The sequence below is a fragment of the Bison bison genome, unplaced genomic scaffold (genome assembly GCF_000754665.1).
Source record: "Bison bison bison isolate TAMUID 2011002044 unplaced genomic scaffold, Bison_UMD1.0 scf7180017864485, whole genome shotgun sequence".
In the NCBI taxonomy this organism is placed as follows: Eukaryota; Metazoa; Chordata; class Mammalia; order Artiodactyla; family Bovidae; genus Bison; species Bison bison.
This window is the reverse complement of record NW_011495045.1, coordinates 7821595-7843911: the sequence shown is the minus strand read 5'-3', so window position 1 is coordinate 7843911 and position 22317 is coordinate 7821595. Positions and strand designations below refer to the sequence as shown.

The window sequence follows — 22317 nt, the reverse complement described above, 5'->3', positions numbered from 1 at the left end:
TGATGCCATCCAGCCATCTCATCCTCTGTTGTCCCCTTCTCCTCCTGCCCCCAATCCCTCCCAGCATCAGAGTCTTTTCCAATGAGTCAACTCTTCACATGAGGTGGCCAAAGTACTGGAGTTTCAGCTTTAGCATCATTCTTCCAAAGAAATCCCAGGGCTGATCTCCTTTAGAATGGACTGGTTGGATCTCCTTGCAGTCCAAGGGACTCTCAAGAGTCTTTTCCAACACCACAGTTCAAAAGCATCAATTCTTTGGCACTCAGCCTTCTTCACAGTCCAACTCTCACATCCATACATGACCACAGGAAAAACCATAGCCCTGACTACAGCTTCACATAATATCTGGACCACAGTAGTGTCTAATAAATGTATGTATAATTGTAATAAGAAAGTCAAGATTTTTAGGTAATCATACCAATATTTAATAGATTAGTCTCTGAGTATCAGCACAATGATAGCAGAAGATATGTGCAATGACTGACTCCATAGGGATGACTTTATTGAGTAATTTATGGAAATTTATGTTACTTTCATGGTGACAACAAGTATTCTTCTCACATGTAGATTAAATATCATCAAGCCAAAGAGAATTTTACTATCTACCTAATCCAAGATCACCATTCTCTATTTTTTGTAATACCTAACCTGAACTACAAACATTTCCTGGCACTAAAAATATTCACATAATGGAAACACCAACAGATCATATCTAATTTCATTAATGACATCCAATAAGCCATTAGAATTAGAAAACAGCACAGAACTAAAACTGCTGCTGCTGCTGCTGCTGCTAAGTCGCTTCAGTCGTGTCCGACTCCATGCGACCCCATAGACGGCAGCCCACCAGGCTCCCCCATCCCTGGGATTCTCCAGGCAAGAACACTGGAGTGGGTTGCCATTTCCTTCTCCAATGCATGAGAGTGAAAAATGAAAGTGAAGTCGCTCAGTCGTGTCCAACTCCTAGCGACCCCATGGACTGTAGCCCACCAGGCTCCTCCATCCATGGGATTTTCCAGGCAAGCGTACAGGAGTGGGATGCCATTGCTAAAACTAGCTGAGTACAAACTAGTTAAATATATGACCTAAATGGCTACTACATGACATTAGTTCAGAAATCAGTATATTTAGAATATACAAGAAGTCTGACCTGTGGAAATTTTGCTTTGATTCTTAACTGTTTGGACAACCACTCTCAAAGTTGAGCAGGAAACTCCACACTGCCAGACCCAGAGCTTTGTCTCCATCACCCTTCCCTTGGCTCTCGGTGATACAAAAGACATTGATTGCTGCTTAGGACACTTCTGATAGCTCTCACAACACTACATTCTCCAGTCAAAACCTTCATTCATTTCCTGACAACTCCAGCTGTTTTTTCCCCCTCCTGAACTGACTCTAGGTTTATTCTAAAAGGTTTAGTGTACTTTAGCTCATGTTACATATTCTATTTCTTAGCTTAATTACTTTCCAACTAAATTAGAAACTCCTCATGGTTTGGAATCAAGGATTCTACTTCCTAATTTATTAATAAATATATAGGTTAAGTGCACCATAGCACTTGACTTGGTACAAAGAAGTCAAATAAGTATTTCTTATTGGCAGCTTGAGTGATTATCAATGGCAGCATGTACACAAATTGGTAAAACATTTTTGCAGGTGATTAAAGTTTTAACTCATTTGTAACAACATCAACAGAAATTCTTTCAAATGTTTTGACCAAAAATGTCACTGCAGGGGGAAGAAAAATATTTTCTTAGGAAATAAATATTTTCATTGCAGATACTCCCATTGAAAGTGTTTGGTTCAGATGTCTGATATTTATAGTTTTTGACTAATTTATAAACCAGCTTAAGATGGTCTACACACATGTTGTTACCTATACATCCATCACATCTTTTTACAAAAATGAGTAACAGATTGGGTCTCTTGTAATGGGATTCTTCAATATAAAGATCACTAATTACTTTTCTTTCTACTTCCTATTTTTAATATGGCACTTAGTAGTTAAGGATCAATGAAACACTTAATAAATATATGGCCAATGATGGTTTCCTTAATTTTATAATCAGTGAGGTACATAAAACCAGGACAGAAAGCCTAATAGAGGGCCCTCACTAAATGCTAAATCAGCATTAGCTTTTCTTTCCAAGAGTCACTTTTGCCTCTTGCCCCGTAACACAACCTGCGGTAGCATTTGCTTTCACAGCTATGCAGATTCCAGATTACAAGGTTCCAATTACATCTCAAGTAAAAATTTTAGTTGGATAAATCAAAAGTTGTTTGGTTCTTTCCTCCTCACTACAGTCTTCATGAAAATCCCTAACTTCCAGGTTTAAAAAAATATCCAAGCTTCTACAAGATAGATTTATACTTTCCCTAGTCTTTGCCTGTAACAGGTTTGGTCTTACTGAAATCTTTAGGAATGTGGCACTGCATAGAACTGATTTTCATATAGTAGTGTGGAGTGCTTTTCTTGGTAACTAAAACTGTCTTTCTCTTTCCTTTTCTTCTCTCTATGAGATACAATTGAAAGCATCTTGGACTGGGAACCTTGGTTCTCTGACCAATGTCTGCTGCATCATCTATGCCTAGGCATCTCAATCCCTCATCTGTAATCTAAGGTGTTTAGATCTACAGGGACATCAAAAGAGTGGATGCACTCTGTGAATTGTATGATTTTTTTTTAGGTATAGTGTGATATTATTACTAATAAAAGCAGAAAAATCTAAGAATAAACATCAACAGAGTATAGCCTACAGGCCTATAAAGGCTATACTACTCTAGCATTGCCTCTGAGAGAGTGAATCTCTTTTTAGTAACAGTTGACCTTTAGTGGGGCTGAAGTGGGGGGTGGGGAGAGTTAGTAACTGATGGAAATTTGAAGCGGACTATCCAAAAGCACAACTCATTGCCTAGTCAGAAAAAGGAACATCACGTGTCATGATGCAAGCATTTTGAGCAACTGTTTGGTATCTAATCGACATTCACAATAAAAACAAATGACTTACTGATAACTTAATCTTTACATGATGCTGGAACAAGCAGAGCAATAGGTGAAACAATTGGTCTCAAACAACATCCTAGTTAGTATATGTACTCTGTTTAAATTAAGTTGATTCAATTTTAATTTAAATTAAAATAGTTGCATTAAAATGATTGAGATATTAAAAATGATTGAGACAATAAAAAGAGTTGATGTGCTCAAGCATGAACAATCACACCCTCACCTCTTGCACCCCAAACATATCTCTTTCCCCTGAAGCTACATCTGCATCTTTACCTGCCTGTATCTAAGGTCACATACAATAGCCAATCTCTTAGACCCTAACTCCTCTCCCCTCACACCCAGTGCTGCATCTTTCTAAATCCTGGTCAGTCTATACCCTCTTTCTTTCTGTATCTTTGACATCTGACATCTGTCCCTCCAAGGGACTCTTTCTTTCAGTTTATGAACTGTCATCTGAAAACAAAATAAAACAAAAATCCTCATTTGACTCTACCTAACTATGGTCCTATATCTCTTCTTCTCCTTACAACTAAGTTGCTTAATAAATAGGGAAAGAAAAAAAAAAGTCTATACCTTCTGTCTCTGTTGTTGTTGTATTGAATTTTAAAATAAGTAATAAATTATCCCCAAAAGTCAAGTCTCTAATAATAAATGGGGCTTCCCTAGTGGCTTAGTAGTATCCAAGAATCCTCCTGCCAATGCAGGAGACGCAGGTTTGATACTTGGGTCGAGAAGAGGCCCCTGAGGAGGAAATGGCAACCCACTCCAGTCTTCTTGCCTAGAGAATCCCTAGGAGCCTGGCATTACAGTCCACGGGGTCACAAAGAGTCAGACATGACTTAGTGACTAAACAACAACGATTAATAGTAAATGAGATCATCCTGCATTCCATTCTCCAAGCCATCCAAGTAGTTGTATTTTCCTGTGAAACAATACTAAATTTACTTCTGAGTATTTCAACATTTTTTTTCCTATCTACATACTATTTACTTGCTCCTCTTATCTCATTTTGGTTACTGTCCATTCATCATTCATATTTTGGATTTATCTCCTCCAGGAAACCAACCTTTGCTCTAATGGGTGAGTTGAATATTCCCATGCAATTCTTTTTCATCATATTTATTATTATATTGTTTTATAATTATTTGTTCATATGTCTATTGCTCTCATTTGGATGTCCCTTAAATACAGGTAGTATATCTTTGCATCCCTATAACCTGAGTAAAATCATGGTAAGTAAAATAGGTAAGTTATAAAATTAACTTACATTTGTATTTATTAAGTCAATTAGTGTGCTTTGAGGTATGTATTTTTATGCAGCTTCACACAAAAGTGCACTAAATACAGCTAAGTGAAAGTGAAGTCACTCAGTCATGTCCGACTCTTCGCGAACCCCTGGACTGCAGCCTACCAGGCTCCTCCACCCATGGGATTTTCCAGGCAAGAGTACTGGAGTGGGCTGCCATTGCCTTCTCTGAAATACAGCTAACCTATATGTAAAAACTGGTTCCATTTTTTAAAATTTGCTGTTACAAATGTAAAAACAACCAAGATTGAGTAATTGTTGTTGTCAGACAGCAATCTGACAATCAATGGAGAGAAGGCATTTTATTTGAATCATCAAGAGAAATATAATTTGTTCAAACTGTTAATCACAAGCATTTATTGAGTAGCTAATACATGCATAGCACTGAATCTGTATCTGACTTTCTGGGTTTGAGAAATGGTCTTTACACTCAAGGGGTATATGATATAAGTAGGGAACTAATGACATTTATTACTGTTGTTGTTTATTCACTAAGTTGTGTCCGACTCTTTTGCGACTCCATGGACTGTAGCCCATCCAGCTCCTTCTGTCCATGGGATTTCCCCAGGTAAGAACCCCGGAGTAGGTTACCATGTTCTTCCCCAATGACATTAAGTGAAATTAAAACAATAGGTTATATGGAAAAGGTTTTTATTAAATGCTAACTATGTCAAAGAAAGCAGAAGTGCTACAGTTTAGAGAAAAGAGCATAATCAAAAGGTTTCAAAGAGGATACACATCGCACTTGACCAGGACTTGAAGGATGTGGATGTGTTAGACGAGGATGACATAGACAGAGGAAATAATGGGGTGAATGCAGGGGAAGACTGCTCAGGTGTTCCCTCCTCTGAAACCTTCCCTGACCTCGCATCCCGCCTTCCACCTCTCAGGCACTGTGTGGTAGGGATGCCTCCTAGACACCGTCTGGCATGTAGTAGTCAATTGTTCTTGATTTTTATTTGTACTCTTTAGACAATTAGCTCCCTGAGCCAGAGGCGGTGGGAGGAGGGGGTGGGGCGGCGGGGAGATTAAATACTTGTTTCTGTATCTTTCCGTAAAGTGCCTGGTTAACAATAAGTACTCATTAATCATTATAATAAATAATGAAGGGATGAAAGTAGGTTGCATGGTGGGAATATACTGCTCTGTAGAGAAAAGCAAGTCAAAATCATCATTGCTTGAGATCAGAAAACTATTTCTTTAAAAAAAAAAAAAAAGTCAAAATTTTCAGAATCATCTGAAGCAAATTCTGTCACTAAAACACTTATATAATGGTTTTTGAGAATAGAATGAGATTTATATTCCCTAAAGAAGTGAACTATTGTTATCTGCTTTGAGATGACCAAGTATATCTCATTATCAACGAGTACATTAATCTAAAACCTGACAGCTTTCTCCCACTGGTATTTCTGATTTTAACATGGATTGTGAGCATTTGTGAGTGCCTTTTAAAAATCTTATCAGATTTTTAATTTAAACTTTTCCTGTATCTTAATTAAACAAACATACTTCTTGTAAAGACATTTTTAAGGCCATTTTCTGCCCAGAATGCCTGGGAGTGAAATTCTAGCAGATCTTGGGTACCTAAATGTTTAGAGAACTAAATCCCTATTAGTGAAGGAGGAAAACTGGGAAATAAAACACAAAAATGGAGTTCCTCATTTTCCCTGAAGAAAATGGGAGGCAAGTAGCATGTTCCAAAAAGTTCTCCAGTCTTCTGGCCTGGAAAACCTCACGGACAGAAGAGACTGGCAGGCTACGGTCCAGGTGGTTGAAAAGAGTCAAACATGACTGAAGCATCTTAGCATGGTGGTGTTGTTGTTTAGTCATTCAGTCATGACTGACTCTTTGCAACCCCATATGCTCAAAAAATATCAATGGATTAAATCAAACCTTCTAAATATTCAAACTAAATATGTAAATATCTCCCAACAAACATTATTAATAAAGAAAAATAAGGACTCGGGAACAGGTATAACGAATCAAGAACAATCATGATAATCTCATGATCTACTCTTCAGGGAAATCTCATAAGCTTTAAATTCTCCTTCCTTCTATTCTTCCTTCCTTCCAACTTTTTGTAAAAGGCTAGATAAAATAGCAGTTTAGTAGGTTCAGCAGATTGCCAGGAAAAGTAAGCAATGTCCTCACTGCAAAGACAAATCCATCAGCTTTAAGGGCAAGAGCCTAGTATGCCACTAAACTTTGACCACTATCCCACCAAAAAATATTTATAGAGCATAAAGTCTTAGGATTGAAAACTAGTGTAACACAGCACTGAATGTATTTACAAATTTTCTAATTGAAAAATTCAAAGTTAATCTGAAATATACAAAACTTATTGCCAGATTATTGTGAATTTTTTTTTCACAATTACCTTTACAACAAAGTCTAGAAACTTTGTAAAGCCATTTGTGTGTGTGTGTGTGCTAAATCACTTCAGTCATGTCTGACTCTTTGTGACCCTATGGATTGCCAGGTTCCTCTGTCCATGGAATTCTCCAGGCAAGCCTACTGGAGTGGGTGGCTATTCCCTCCTCCAGGGGATCTTCCCAACCCAGGGATTTAACACAGGTCTCCTGCATTGCAGACAGATTCTTTACTATCTGAGCCACCTAGGACACCTGAAAAGCCATTCACTGGAAAACGGATCATTTTGGAAGTTGCGTTACTTAAATAAATCATAGTAAGGTAGTCTCCTGCCAATGCAGGAGACGTAAGACTCAGCTTCAATCCCAGGGTTGGGAAGATTCCCTGGAGGGCAGAATGGCAATCCACTCCAGTATTCTCGCCTGGAGAATCCCATAGACAGAAAAGCCTGGCAGGCTGCCGTCCATAGGGTCGCAAAGAGTCAAATATGACTGAAGCGACTTAGCACAATGTTGTTGTTCAGTCACTCAGTTGTGTCTGACTCTTTGCAACCCCATGGACTGCAGCACACCAGGCATCCCTGTCCTTCACCATCTCCTGGATCTAGCTCAAATCCGTGTCCACTGAGTCAGTGATATCAGGGTCTTTTCTTGTGAGTCAGCTCTTCACATCAGGTGGCCAAAGTACTGGAGTTTCAGCTTCAGCATCAGTCCTTCCAATGAATAGTCAGAATTTATTTCCTTTAGGATTGACTGGTTTGATCTCCTTTCAGTCAAGGGACTCTCAAGAGTCTTCTCCAACACCACAGCTCTAAAGCATCAATTCTGTAGTGCCCAGCCTTACACACAGGTAAATAACCAGAAACTTGGATCAAAACTTCAAATCCTAATTTTAAAATACAGAAAGATATTACCTACAGAAATTATGCATAATGCTTCAACCTACCAAAACTCATACATGAAATTCTTCATGGTGGTATAGCACAAATCTAACCTATGTGAATAAGTTTATGTAAACCTTCTATGGTCCTAGACTTTCAGAGTAGGAAGTAGCCCTGGACAATATACCATAGGTCTTACAGAGGAGGAAACTGAGGCCCAGAGATTTAAAATCACTTCCGCAAGATCACCAATTTAGTTCATGACAGAGCTACAATTAGAATGCAGATTTCCTGCGACCTGGTTTAGTTTTAATTTAGAAACTTTTCTTTAAAATTATTTCAACAATTCATTCATGAAAGAAAGAAACAGTCTATTTAGTTGAGGCCCTCATCTCTTTAACTGCATGTTTCTCTCTGAACAAGTAGAGAGTCTTAAAATATACCAGAAAGTAGACAGGCTTGAGGGATGATGGAACCTTTGTCTAAACACTTGGCTCAGATTGCTGTGGATATTTATCATCAGTTTAAACTTCTGTCTCACAGTCACCTTCTGACCCAGGGAAAAGGGATACCATGCTGCAAACAGGCCCTCAGAGCTTAACTTTGATTTTGAGACAGGCTTCCTGATGAGAGATGAATAGGGAAAAAGTGATAATAACAGTGGATTCAGCCTTCTGCCAGGAAGCTACATTTTTGCTTGTAGAGAGACTGCAGTCCAGTTATATTAGAAAAATCACGTTTTGTTTTTCCATCTGTTCTGTTTATCCTCAAGGCAAGGTCTCTATTCTCATTTTTTCCTATTTAATTCCTATTTTGGGGTTTTGGGAGTTTTCTGGATGGTTATGTAAGCAAGGTATTTTACTCTCTGCAATTCAAGGTTTTAAAGAAACCCACTAACTTACTTTCTTTCATTTTCATAAAGAATTTTCTGTTACTTTGGATTATAAATATTTCTTATTTACCTAAAATAAACACTTATTTTATATTCATCTAAAATTTAATTACAATAAATCATATAGACCCTTACTGAGGATTTTAAATCTGACACAGAATTTCTGCAGACATTATTATAAATTCTTCATTCTGAACCTGTGAGATAGAAAAATAAAAAGTATTATCCATGTTTTATAAATGAGGAAATTAAGGTTCCAACATATTATATTTATAAGGTATTTATGAGGAAAGAATCAGGACTTTACTAGAGTTGTCTGACTCAGGGCCAAGTGCTCTTTGGACCCCGTTGCCATGTTGAATTAGGAGAAGTGGAATGAGCTCACACAGCTCCTTCTTCCACCTTGACCACCCAGGTGGAGGTGCACATCATCCCTTATAAAAGCATTGCCAGGGTCCAAATAAGTCTGTCTTGAACCAGTGAAATCTCAGGAAAGGAAATAAATGCTGTATGTATTGAGCAGTAATACTTTTACTTTTCTGGAACAACTCTACATGAACTAAATGTTCAAACAATTACCAAAAGCATTACAACAGAAAAAAAGAATAAAATCAAATGAGTATATGTACCACTCAGTTTGTGAATGCATCTTAATACCAAAGTAAAACTTTCAGGAGTTGTACCGGTTTGCTTTTCCTTTGTGAATAATCAAGAGCTGAGCACAGGCCTGGCCCAAGGGAAAAGCACAAAATAAACAAAATTTCTTATCACCATTTCACTCTGCCCCACCCCCATCCCCGGCCCTGTTCTGCTCCAGGAATTCTGCTCCTCCATCATTTCTCTTACCATTTTAGTAACTAGGAATGGTCTGATAAAAATTATTTCAGTTACGGGGAAAACTCTAATGGCCCAATCAGAGGATTCATCCTAAAAGAATAATATCTACTTTTCTTCAGTGCCTATAAATTGCAATTCAATTTTTCAATATGCAGATGAAAGTAGGGAATCTCAAAGATCCGTACCTTGCTCAAGGTCACAAGGTTGCAAAAACGCAGGATTCAAATGTGAGACTCCAAAGACCCAGGCTCTGTTAATTGCTTTTTGAAACTAAATGGAAAAGGAGAAGTTCTAAATGTAGAAACTGTTTACTGTTAAAAGTCCTAAGTGTAGAAAAATGGTAGTAATTGGGAGTTGAAGAAATTTACCAGAATTAAAAAAATCTAACTGTGAGACCTTACCCTCTTCCTACTATTCCTATGGCCTATTTGGCCTAGTTATAAGTATCTATGTTGTTAGCTCAAAATAATAGAGATGCAGAACTGTGGTTGTGTTTATGTGTTTTTTCCAAAATGAACGTGTCTTAGGCATATAGGGTTAAAAAAATTAGAGAAATCTAAGAAAAAAAAATTAAGAGATATCACAAACTTTCCCAGCCTCTTTGAAATTTTCCAAATAAATCCCACAAGACACGATAGCCTTCAATGAGGCTATCTGTGCCAACTGTTAATTGGTATCCTTGGGTAGAGTACCACAGAAAACTCATCTTCCCATCTACTTATACCTGGTATATGATGCACAATCATACAGTTCTATTCTGAAGAAACTCAAATATCCTCTTCAGAAACAGTGGGAATCCTGCAGATAAATTTCCATTTTGATTATACGAAGTCAACTTTCAGTTTCTATTAGAATGGATTTGCAGTGATTCTAGTGTCTTGACATCCACAGACAAACACAGAATGTCCATGACAGCTGTGCTTCATCTGCCTGTGGTGTGAGCCATAGAGTCCACCCAGTACTGGGACTTTCACCCAGAGCCATGATGTCAGCTGATTTTGATGGCCAGAGACTATTGGGGGAAAATCATAAAAGGCAAATTACCATATAATACACTCAGACTGGGTGAATGCTCAGTCGCTCAGTTGTGTACGACTCTTTGCGACCTCATGGACTGTAGCCCATCAGGCTCCTCTGTCCATGGGATTTTCCAGGCAAGCATACTGGAGTGGGTTGCCATGCCCTTCTCTTGGGGATCTTCCCAACCCAGGGGATCTTCCCCATCCAGGGATCAAATCCATATCTCTTAAGTCTCGTGCATTGGCAGGAGGGTTCTTTCCCAGCAGCACCACCTGAGAATCCCATATTTGAGAAGGAGACATCCAAATAAACCTTCAGTGTGAGACCTTGATTCTCAGGTAGATTCCTGAATACCTTTCCTTCAAACTGAAAGTTTAAAGCATATTTCCCATAAAAAAAAATTAAAAGTCATCTACTTCAAAACTGTTTTCTTAAAACTGGAACTGCTTGTCCTCCTAGGACTTTAGCAACACTGCATCCACAGAACAGATGTGGAGGGGGTACCAGGTAGATCAAGTGAGTATAGCTTTAACAGTTTTATGAAATATTTATATCCTGAATGTACCAAAATATCGTGAAAATACTAATTATCATAAAACACTTAATTTAATTTCATCATCCTCCACATACTCAAACACAAACACTGCCAACGGAACTTTGAATGCATTCACTGATTAATTTCTTTAGAACTCATTGTTTCCATCTTGATTCATAAAGGAATTACCCCATTTTTTTTTTTTAATGAAATAGATTACAAGTATTCTGAAATCTTCCCAGGCTAATGAGAATTCCATTGATTCAGGAACTTATTAGTTGTTTCTCAATAAAATTCAGTTCAGTTTTAATGTGCCTAAGGGAGAAAATAAAAACACAAACAAACACATGCCTAATCTAACACGTAGAGACCAAGATTTAAAAGGAAACGGGGAAGGGATGAAAAAAGAAGTCATTTTTTTGGGAATACTCAGAAAGACATAATACTCGTAGCACCTGAAAGCTTTAACACAAGCTGTCAATGGAATGTTCAATTGTTCCTCCTTCATTGACTCCAAGTGTTTTTTCCTTTGTTTCAGCACAAAAAGAAGATTCCTATATCAGAACCACTCATTTGCCTTAGAATGGCCAGTGCCCTTCTGCCTTTCAAAAGAAAGTATAAGCTTTCTTTATAAAACTTCAGAGGGTTTGTGTTTGTAGCCAAAGACCAGAAAACTAGAAACTTTTTCCTTGCAGTTCATCTTCCCATGGTAACCAGTTAACCTCACTGTTCACCCACCAGTCCGTCCTATCAGAAACTCTAGATGAAAGTTGAGCACTAAATGAGAAGCATAATGTTCTGAATTAAATTGTAACTTAATCATTTCTTCAATAGAAAGCTCTGGAAAGAATGAGAAAGAAAAAATTTAAAAATAATTTCAAACTAGCATAAATGAATCTGATAGGTTCTTCTACATCAGGAGCAAATAATAACTATATAACTGCTTTTTAAGCAGTTAAACTTTTTAATGAAAATATTAAATCTCTATAAATAAGTTGTATTTGCTATGGGAAGTATCCACATTTTTAAATTCCATAATGAAAAACTCTAAAGCTTATGGCTACAGAACAGCTCTAGTGAATAAAAAAAAAATTTAATTAAAGTAATTCATAGCTACTAATTATCTGGTGAAATTTCATGCACATACCTTCTTCCAAGTGAAACCCATCATTTTGTTCAAGTTTGAAAAACTGAGAAGAAAACTGCAGCAAAATAAGGAAAGTGTGAGCATGAAGAATGTGCCTACATTTTACATCAGTGTCTGCTTTCTGGAGTCAATTTCACAAAAATCTCCTGGGAGTGAAGGGAGTGAAGAAACCAGCAGCCTTTGGAAAATGAGGAGACTTGCTGCAAAATCTGGGAAAAGATGATCACTCCCACTACTGTATCCAATAGTCCTGGGAGCTGCCTTGTAAATCCCCATGCAGTGAAGCAATTTCTCTCATTCCAGATGCAACCCAGAGCAATGCAGGGTGGAAAAGAAGCTTCCAGTTTTTAATACAGACTTTTATGACTATCATATTTTGAGAAAACAAACTCTGAAACAGACAGAGCTGGTAGACAGAATGAGGCAGCAGTGTGGCATGGAATGGGCCGTGCTTGGCTTGCTCACATCTTGGAGACAATGGCAGAGAATGAAATGTGTGTGGGGTGTGAAACAGGAGAGCAGGAGTAACGCTTCAAATCACATGGCCCTTAGAAAATATTTAATGGAAAGAGGTTTTTATTTCTTTTTTTTCCCATAGTAAACCTACACAAGAAGACACTACAGTCCATTTGCTTTTCTATTGGAAAGGCAAAATGTATAAGTAAGCTTAAAATATAGCCTATTTAGACATTAGATAAAAATACTGATGCATTGCCTAAGTGACTGTAGTAGATAAAATGTGCATTTTAAGTTTTACAACAACTTTAATCTCTTTGAGAGAAAAGTTGTTTATTTTTTCCATAACATCTAACATTTTGGTTCTTACAATTACCCAATAAGCATTTATTATTATTGTTATATTATTAAATAGTTGAATAATAATATCAACTGGATACTTATGTTGGATAATAGTATCAATAATCATTTGATGAGCTCCTACTCCTTGTCAGGAACCATACTACTATGTAGGTGGTTTAATAAATGATAGTCTTCAAAATAATTATTCAAGGTAAATATTACTACTCTAATTTTATAGACGAGAAAACTAAAACATAGAGCACTCAAGAAAATTATTCAAGAATATGCAAATGTAACTTGAAAAATCTAAATCTGAAATTGGTTCACTCATATTTGAATGAATAAATAGTGGGAGAGTTTTTTTTAGATTTTGAAAAAATAATATTCAATTGGCCTATGTGCAAGGAATAGCAATCATATACCTAATACATAAAATAATTTTATGACATGCAGTGGAACCTGGGAAGTAGACTAAGGAAAAGTGTGTGTGCGTGTATGTCATGGGAGGTGAGAACTACAGGCAATTCCTTATTTTGAGGCAAAGAATGATAGTCACGGGACTAAAATTCTAGAAATGAGACAGATCATGAAAGGTCTTGTATGCTTTGCTTAGGAGCTTGAACATTATTCCTTCCTCAAGTTATGGAAGTCAATGGAAGGTTTTAAGGAAGGTAATGAAGTGATCAGATTTTAGCAACAGAGGTGGTCCCAATAGGTACAGATGGGAAGTAGCCACATGAGAGCCAAAGAGATAAACTTACATGCTACTGCGGTAAAAAGCAGTAATCCATGAGAGCTTAAACTGGGGTGTTTGTAGTAGAGATGGAGAGGAGGTATATTTGAGAAATAGTTAGCAGGTACAATGGTAGAATTTAGTAACTGATTAGAATTTTGCTTGAATAACCGAGTAGGATGATGTTGCCATTAACTGACATAAAGAATACATGAGAAAGATGATCCTGTCTGGAAGGAAAGGTAATGTGTTGAGTTTTGGGTACGCTGAACTTGAAGTGGTTATGGACCAGCCAGTGGGAAATTGGGTATTCCGAAGTTCATGTGGAAGGTCAGGGTCGAAGAGAGAGATTTGAAAATGATCAGCAATTAGTTGTTAAGCAAAACCCTGGGAGTAAGATTCCTAGATAATCTAGGAAGAGAATAGACAGAACCAGTGGACTAAATCCTATGAGAAAACAAAGTGCTAAGGGATAAAAAAGAGAGAGAGAGAGAGAGAGAAGGAGCCCATGAAGCTGAGAAGGAAAGGTCAGGAAGGTAAAGCGAGAACCTTCAGAGCACAGCCTTTCAAGAAAGCTGGGGTCGTTAACGGTAGGCGAAAGGAGTCCACTGGAACGTCACACATTACTGGACAAGCTTAAGAGGAATAGAGGGAGCAAAAGTGGGGGGCGTGGGGTGAGCGAGGGCACAGAGTCACACAGAAAACTGTTCTGCTCCTTTAAAGCAGCTAGGCTAAGAGGAAAGGGTGAAAGCCGGACGCAGGCCCTGGGAGAGAGCTGAGCTTGTTTACAGGCTAAGGGGAAAGAGCTCATAGGAAGGAAGCTGTTGAAGTTATGGAAACGAGAGCACGATTAACAGAGCAACTTGCCCCAGGAGGTGGAGAACAAACAAAATACAGAAGGAGGACAAATCCGGAAGGTTCTTCAAAACAAATTCAAAGATTTGGTAACAGTAGAATTTATGCCACCAAGATTTATAGCTGTGATGACTGAGATCAGACCAAAATATCACTTTGTGAGTCTCATGTAAATGCTCTAAAATTGCCTTCAGGTAAATTTCCCAAATGACCCTCTTAAGAGTTCCATCAGATGGACAGGAGTGTGTATAATTTCTACAAATTCAGATGAGGACCCAAAGGTTTGGTAAGGTTTGTTGTTGTTGTTCACTAAGTCGTGTCTGACTCTGTGATCCCCATGGACTGCAGCATGGCAGGTTTCCCTGGAGTTTGCTCAAACTCATGTCCAATGATTTGGTGATGCCACCAAACCACCTCATTGTCTGTCGCTCTCTTCTCCTCCTGCCCTCAAAAAAGGAGTCTAAAGGTTGCCGAACTCCTAAATAGCAGAGATGGATCAGAATCCAGGTGTCCTCCCAGTGATGGCGAGACCGTGGCTTACTTTACTTACTAAAGTATGTAGACTACAACAGGGCTATGATGCTCAGGTTGCAAGCAACAGTGTCATCTTTAAACTGAACTTATAATTCTGATTAAATAGACACCCAGAAAAAAAAAGGAAAGAAAACCAACTGTGAGACTCTTTCCTCCTTCCCAGATGTACACTAAAAAAAAACACTTTTTAAAGCACACAAACATTTTCGAGTTTGAAAATTATACCAGAAAGCTATAGAGACAATGTTCACTAATTTATTGATGCTAACTTTTTAACAGTGTTAATGTTACTTCTCTGTAGAAGACAACAAGTGGGTAAGGAAAATCTTGTTCTATCATAATGTCCCTGATACACTGTTCCTTAGGAAAAATACTCAGTATAAGATGAAGCCATCCTGATTTCTGTTGAAGGGTTTAGTTTTAAACATACCAATAAAATAAAGTAAAAACACTAAAGCCACCAATGCAGTCACAACTTCAAAGAAAAATTTTCCACTGGATAGACTACTTCTCACACAAATGCCAAGAATAGATACTCTGTGTGTGTAATAGCTCTTCAGCATTAAATAAAATTTAGAAAAAGCCACATGAAATTTACATGAAAAGAAATTTAGAGGAAAACTGAATTGTCAATATATTCGTAGCAATTGCACTGTCTTATATAAACTTGTTCAACTTGCCAAAATGTACAGAGTAGATCAATTAATAATTAATAACTTTAGTCTTTTTTCCTACTATTACTATATCTCTCATATATAAATCTAAACTTTTCAATATTGTAATCTCAGAACACAAAACATCAGTCAAAAAGTGACTGATCCAATTTTAAATATTTTATAAATTTCCATGTAAGACTAAGAAATAATAGAGGAATTCTCCTTCAAGTAGGAACAAACTATTTGATTAAAAAAAGAAAAAAAATAGATTAACATAACTTTAATCTCTAAGTCTCCTCCTCTCAAAACAAAACTTCCTCTTGATGTTTTTACTTAACATATGGCATTATGTGCACTTCTAGAATGATCAACGTGATGAGTCTTTGGCCTTCAGGGATATGATAAAAGTGTGAAGAGCAGGAAGTAACAGAAAGCAAAAAAAGACTATTAGTCACCTGGAAATACATTTTAATAGTGTGGCCTTTGTATAGTAGAATGATTCGTCTAACTTGCCATAAGGAGGACTGGGGTCTTGATTATTTTTTCCAGAAATGATTGTGAATTCACAATGTCTTATCTACAAATTTTCAGTAAGCAGGCTTATAAGTGAAAGGAATGACTAGAATAGCAAGTTATTAGCAAAGTCACAGTGTGTAGCCTTAGAAGAGGAAGCCAACTGATGCCACATCAAGATCAAGAGTCTAGGCAGGGACTTAACACAGTGGTTCACCAGCATGAATCCATCACCTAGAAAGCTTCCCAAATCCCATCCACAACCACCAAATCAGGCTATTTGGGAACAAGAGCAGCCTAGACTCTATACTGGCAACAAGCTCTTCAGGTGACTTTTTATGCAATCAGCTCAGCACTGATCTGTGTGGATTGCTTACCAACTAACCTAAAGAGTCATGATCAAAGTCTACCCTGCATTTGTCAATATAAAAAATTGACTGTACCTATCAATCTACCAATCACATATATAGAGAGATACTCTCCAAAATAAAGCCTCATTCTAATTTTTATAAAAGTAAAGTTATTTGAAGAGACTACAGAAAGAATTGTAAAGAATAAAAACCTAATGTTCAAGTGCCATCTGGTGTTCTTGGCTTTGTATTCTACCTAGGAATGAACAATAACCAGGGTAAGTCTGGTTACTCAACTATATTCTGTCCATTGAAACCAGATCCATTCCACTGAAAGTGGTTGACAATTATGCCCACTGTGGCCAGGATTACAGTTGCCTCCTAATAGCTATTCTCTCTTTTATATCCTCCATAACTCTATTCAACAGAATACATTGTCAGTGTTACCCAGCTAAGACTACATTTCCCAGCAGCCCTTGTAGCTTTGTGTGACCACATGACTTACAATTAAGTAGAAATGATATGCGGAGAAGGCAATGGCACCTCACTCCAGTACTCTTGCCTGGAAAATCCCATAGATGGAGGACCCTGGTGGGCTGCAGTCCATGGGGTCGCTAAGAGTCGGACAAGACTGTGCAACTTCACTTTCACTTTTCACTTTCATGCATTGGAGAAGGAAATGGCAACCTACTCCAGTGTTCTTGCCTGGAGAATCCCAGAGACGGGGGAGCCTGGTGGGCTGCTGTGAAGCGATTTAGCAGCAGCAGAAATGATATGATGACTTAACAATCTCCATTAAAAAAGAATCACAGCCTTTATCTCCTATTCTCTTTCTAGAAGCCAGGAAAGTAAATATAATGGCTGGGATTCCAATAGCTGTCTAGGAATTTAGAGCATCAAGAACTGTATCCTAGGAATATAAGAGAGCCAGAAAAAACTGAATCCCTGATGATTCTGTAAAGTTGGTAAACCAACCTTTCACTACTAAACTAGAAGCTTATAAAATAAGAAAAAAACACTTTTTTGTTGTTTAAACTACTACACTCTCCTATATGCAGGTGGACCTAGTTTAAAACATTCACTGTAAAAGAAAAGTGTGCATATCCTACATGAGTATGATTCAAAGTATCAATTTCAACAATAAAAAGTTTAAAACAATTTATGAGTGAACAAGTATCTTAAACTATATATTTGCATTCTCTACTGCCTTTAAAATGATCCCATCCAAGTACTGCTGAAAATCTTTTCAAGCTGAGTATTAAGCATTGTTTCTCGTTATTTGTATTTGAATGATGAGATAAATGCCAGACATAATATAATAAAATGCAGGAGGCCATGCTATAGAAAGGGCTTCCCTGTTGGCTCAGAAGGTAAAGAATCCACCTGCAATGTAGGAGGCTTGAGTTAGATCCTTGGGTTGGGAAGATCCCCTTGAGGAAGGTATGGCAACTCACTCCAGTATTCTTGCCTAGAGAATCCCCATAGACAGAGGAGCCTGGCAGGCTACAGTCCATGCAGTCGCAAAGAGTTGGACACGACCGAGTGACTAAGTACCCATGCTATAGAAAGAACTGTGAGCCCCTCAGTTCAGTTCAGTCTCTCATTGGTGTCCGATTCTTTGTGACCCCATGGACTGCAGCGCTCCAGGTTTCCCTGTCAATCACCAACTCCCAGAGCTTGCTCAAACTCATGTCCATCAAGCCAATGATGCCATCCAAACATCTCATCCTCTGTGAGCCCCTCATCTCTTAGTAATCAGAAGTCAGCTTGGGTCCATGGTACTAGTATAGCGTTACAAATAAGAGGGTTGCAAATTTATGGTCCATGAGCCACACTTGACATTCAAAATATACTGTATTTGGCTTAGGTAATACTTTCTGAAAACATTAGATATGAATGGCTGCAAGTGGGCATGCATCTTCAGTTCTCCACGGCCCTGCCATCACCTGTTGATATACACTCTCTTGCTTCACTTGTTGGTGTCATCTGCCTGACCTCTGAGAAGCACTGACATTTATAGTCTCTGGAAATAAAACACTACGCTTCTGTAGCTTTCCTTCTCTCCACTGTTTCTCTGTTGTTGAAATCAATGATTCATATCAAAGATTATTTTCCAAGATTAAGTATGTCCACTTCTAATAACAAGAATGTATTTAAGTATTAGATATTAGACCTTTATTAGGTATTAGACCTAGGTATTAGACCTTTATTCAGGAATATAAAAATTAGTATAAATGCACTAGTATTTTCTCCTACAAAAAACAAATGGGAAAATCTCTTCAAGCAGCTCCCCCAAAACCAACACACTTCCACACACACACAAACTCATGCAAAGCTGATTTTTGTTATCTTAAGTCATTTGTTTACATAATTTTACTTAATAGGCCCAACTAAAGTTAGTCCAACTCTCAAACTTTCTCACTTCTATGAATTTAAAAAATCAACTCAGTTCTTAAAATTTAGTGAGAAGTAGTAACAATTTTGGCTTAAGAGGCTTAAAGCTTTATTTGTTTTCTTTTATCTCATCATTCATAAGTATTTCTATAAGACATTATATATGTAACTTATGTAAAATACAAATTTTAAATTTCCAGTAAAAATAATCACAGTCAAACAGAAGAAAAATATACTTTGGAGTTCTGAAAAGAAAAAAAAAACTTATTAAGTATGTACTTACATATGATAATAAGTCTCTACATTTCAAAGAGGACATATTCATACACAAAGTCAGCACCACATTATATGACTTAGAGCTAAAATTTGGAAAACATATTGTTTTGCATGTGTGCCTTAGAAACTTCTTTAGTTTAAAACATTTACCTTACTCTTCTCCAAACTTAAAAGTACATGGAGTTTCAAAATTCTGATTCTTCTATTAAGTTTGTGACAAGCCTGAACAGGAAAAATAAAGTATTGCCAAGTATTCACACAATATTACTTAAACTAAAATATGCATGGTAAGTTCAAGTTATGTAGTTCTGAATATCCTGGATTATGGAATTCTTTTTTATATCACCTTTAATTAAGACCTTAACTATTTACTTTTGCTATTGAATTTTACACATATTCTCTTAGCTTGAGTAACATAACTGAGCAATTTATGCTTTTACAATATGTATGCAAGCAATTTACCCTTTTTTCTGTAAAATGTTTGGAATTCCATGTTCTATGTTATTTGGATATACTGGGGAGAGAAGGCTTTTTTGCACCAAGCATCACATTTCTAACACTTATATAAAGTAGTATTAAGGTAAATTGAACTCTGCTCATTTTTCAGAAACACCTACAGTGTAATTACAACTATTTAAGAAAGTCTTTTAACATATGGCCTACTCCATATACTTTAGGAAACATTCATTTATTCACATGTTCAATTATTTTCATACCTTATAAATGAAAATTTTTATCTTAAAATATAGTAACAAGGAAAATTGTGTAAAATTTTGAATGAAAGTTGTTGGTTTTTCTGGTGGGGGAGGGGAGTCGACTTCTTTTATATTCAGATATTTCTATTCCTATAGTAATTTTGTGCATTTTTCCCTCCCCTTTCCTGACTTCTCTACTTCTTATTCTATTATCTCCCAGCCCTTCCAAACTACACATGCTTTTCACACCATTACAAGGAAACTCAAGAGGTTTAATGTTCTATGAATTGTCTCATTTTTTAAAGCATAAAAAGTAACATAAAAGTTTCAAGATTTCAGAAAGTGCCCCCTCTATGGGACTCTGGACAGATTCTTGGGTATTCATCCCAGATTCTTATTTTCACTCTAAATGTTTTTTAGACCTCGGGGTCTCTAGATTAATTTTATGAACATTTATAGAGCAAAAATACACAGAAACAGGTTTTAAATATATATATAGCCATAAAATATATATGAAGGACAGTAACAGAAAAGTTTAATAAGTGTGCTAAGTTTTAAAAGCTTGAGTTTGATGTTAAATTGTTATGAAAATCTTTAAAGCCTATTATGAAAGAGTACATGTCTGTATTTGAAACTTCAGGCCTGGAGGGTAAGGATTTAACAATGTGAAACCAATTTAAATATTTTCTTATATTTGCTAGCAGCCACACATTTTTGCTTAACCATACCATAGAAAGCAATCCTAACATATGCAAATTTCATAGGAAAAAAATTGGTAACCAGGCAAGATTTGTCTTACATTTTTTAAAAAGAGAAGAAAGGAAACTTGTGTCTAATGAATAATGCCCGTGCAAATACTCCGTGATAAATAAATTATATAAGACATGCCGATTTCCTGCCTTCCGCCTCCAACAGGGAACCACCACTGTCCTGATAGTCAAGTCAGAAGGGTGGGAAAATAAGAAATCTGGCTTCTATAAACCTCTGCTATGGAGAAAGAAAGAGTTGTCCCACAGAAACAAAAGTGATTGTAAGATCACAAATGAAACCAGAAGGGACGCAAAAATCTATAAAGAGAAAAGAATAAGGAGCCAAAGACAAAGAAAAATCAGTTATGAGTGGCTACAGAGGTTTTTCTAAACAAAGAATTTTATGAAGCAGCTGAAGTTCCGTACAAAAAAGGCTCCACCCTACTCTGCTTCTGCCGCGACTTTTCCTTGCTCTGAGAACTCTAGCCCACAGAACAGACCTCCTCTAAGAGTGTCTCTAGCCCTCCGTTTTAAGCACTCTCCTTTTCTTTTAAACTTCCCACTCTCCACATTCAGGGAAAAGGACTTATCCCAGGCTTTCCCAAAAAGAGTTCAGTAGTGTACTCTTCGAACGGCACATGTAGAGGCTCCGGATTTACAAATGTCCCCGATTGTCTTCCGAGCCGTTTTCCAGGTGCAAATCTGTCAGCCCCCTTCTCAACTTCAAACCAGAACCTCCTCTTCATGCTCTTCCTGAGGTTTAATATTCCACCCATTTCCCAAACCGTGCAATAAACACCAGAAGGAAAGCAAACGGCAAACTTACCATCCTCGTCTTCTTCCTGGGCTTTTATTGAGACGAATTGCCCTAATAAAACAGTAAGAATGAGCAGAGGTCTTGCTTCCACCCAGTTTGCCATCATGTCTAAATATTAGACATGTGGGTCCTCCTGGGAGTTAAAAGTATATTCTAAGGTTATTGTAGCACCATGAAGTCAGCTGCGGGCTCTTCTTTCAGCACCAGCCCCAGCCCCAGGGCAGCCTCTGCAAACCCCCTTTTTCAGCACCGGCTCCAGCACAGTCTGCGAAAACTTTTTTCAAGCGATGCAGCTTTAAATAGGAAGAATGCTGCCTCCACTTCTTTTCCTGCCCCTTTTCAGCTTGTTCAGGCTCATAACCATCCAGTGTCTGCCAAGCAACGGTCTGATTGATGGTAAACAACCAAATCAGAACACAAGCCCCTGTGCCTTGAACTGTCCCTATTTCATTTATGTTTTAAACATAAATATGGCTTAATCACAGTAGCAAACGTTTGTTTCTCTTTCCTTTTCTTTTTCTTTTTTTTTAAAGAAAGCCTGTTAGAAGGAAAGAGTCTTATTCTTCCCTCCCTAACCCTTCCCCCAGACACACACCCTTTTACTCTTCCCCTATAAGCTGAAAAGACATCAGGAAGGAAACACAGCCTTTCAGCCTAGTTTTTGGTATCTAGATAATTAAACCTTAAACTACCCATGTTAAACTTTCAAAGGGTCAAATTTTAACCCTTTCTTTTTTACTAAGGAGGACTTATTCTTGTCCCCTTGCTACATTCTGTTTCTTTTCCCAGATTCTGGAACAGGACCATTAAATGTCCAGGTGAATAAATTATTTTAGACAAATGCATCATACTTGGGATTAAGATCATCTCCTTATCTCTCCATCTCTCTTATTTAGGGAAATACATCTGCATCTCCTTCTTGTCCCAGAGAGTTTTATTATGCGGAAAAGCAG

General features: G+C 37.4%; 1 protein-coding gene across 2 annotated transcripts in view; it reads right to left on the bottom strand.

Moving 5' to 3' along the window:
- COL5A2 (collagen, type V, alpha 2) overlaps nucleotides 1-21926 on the bottom strand; it is a 160559-nt gene extending 138633 nt beyond the window's left edge. For both annotated transcript variants that reach the window (XM_010862914.1, XM_010862915.1), the window contains exon 1: nucleotides 21374-21926. In XM_010862914.1, coding sequence (XP_010861216.1) covers nucleotides 21374-21470 — 97 coding nt within the window. In that variant the 5' untranslated portion in view covers nucleotides 21471-21926. The remainder of the gene's footprint in view (nucleotides 1-21373) is intronic.
- Between the last annotated feature and the right edge of the window lie 391 nt (nucleotides 21927-22317).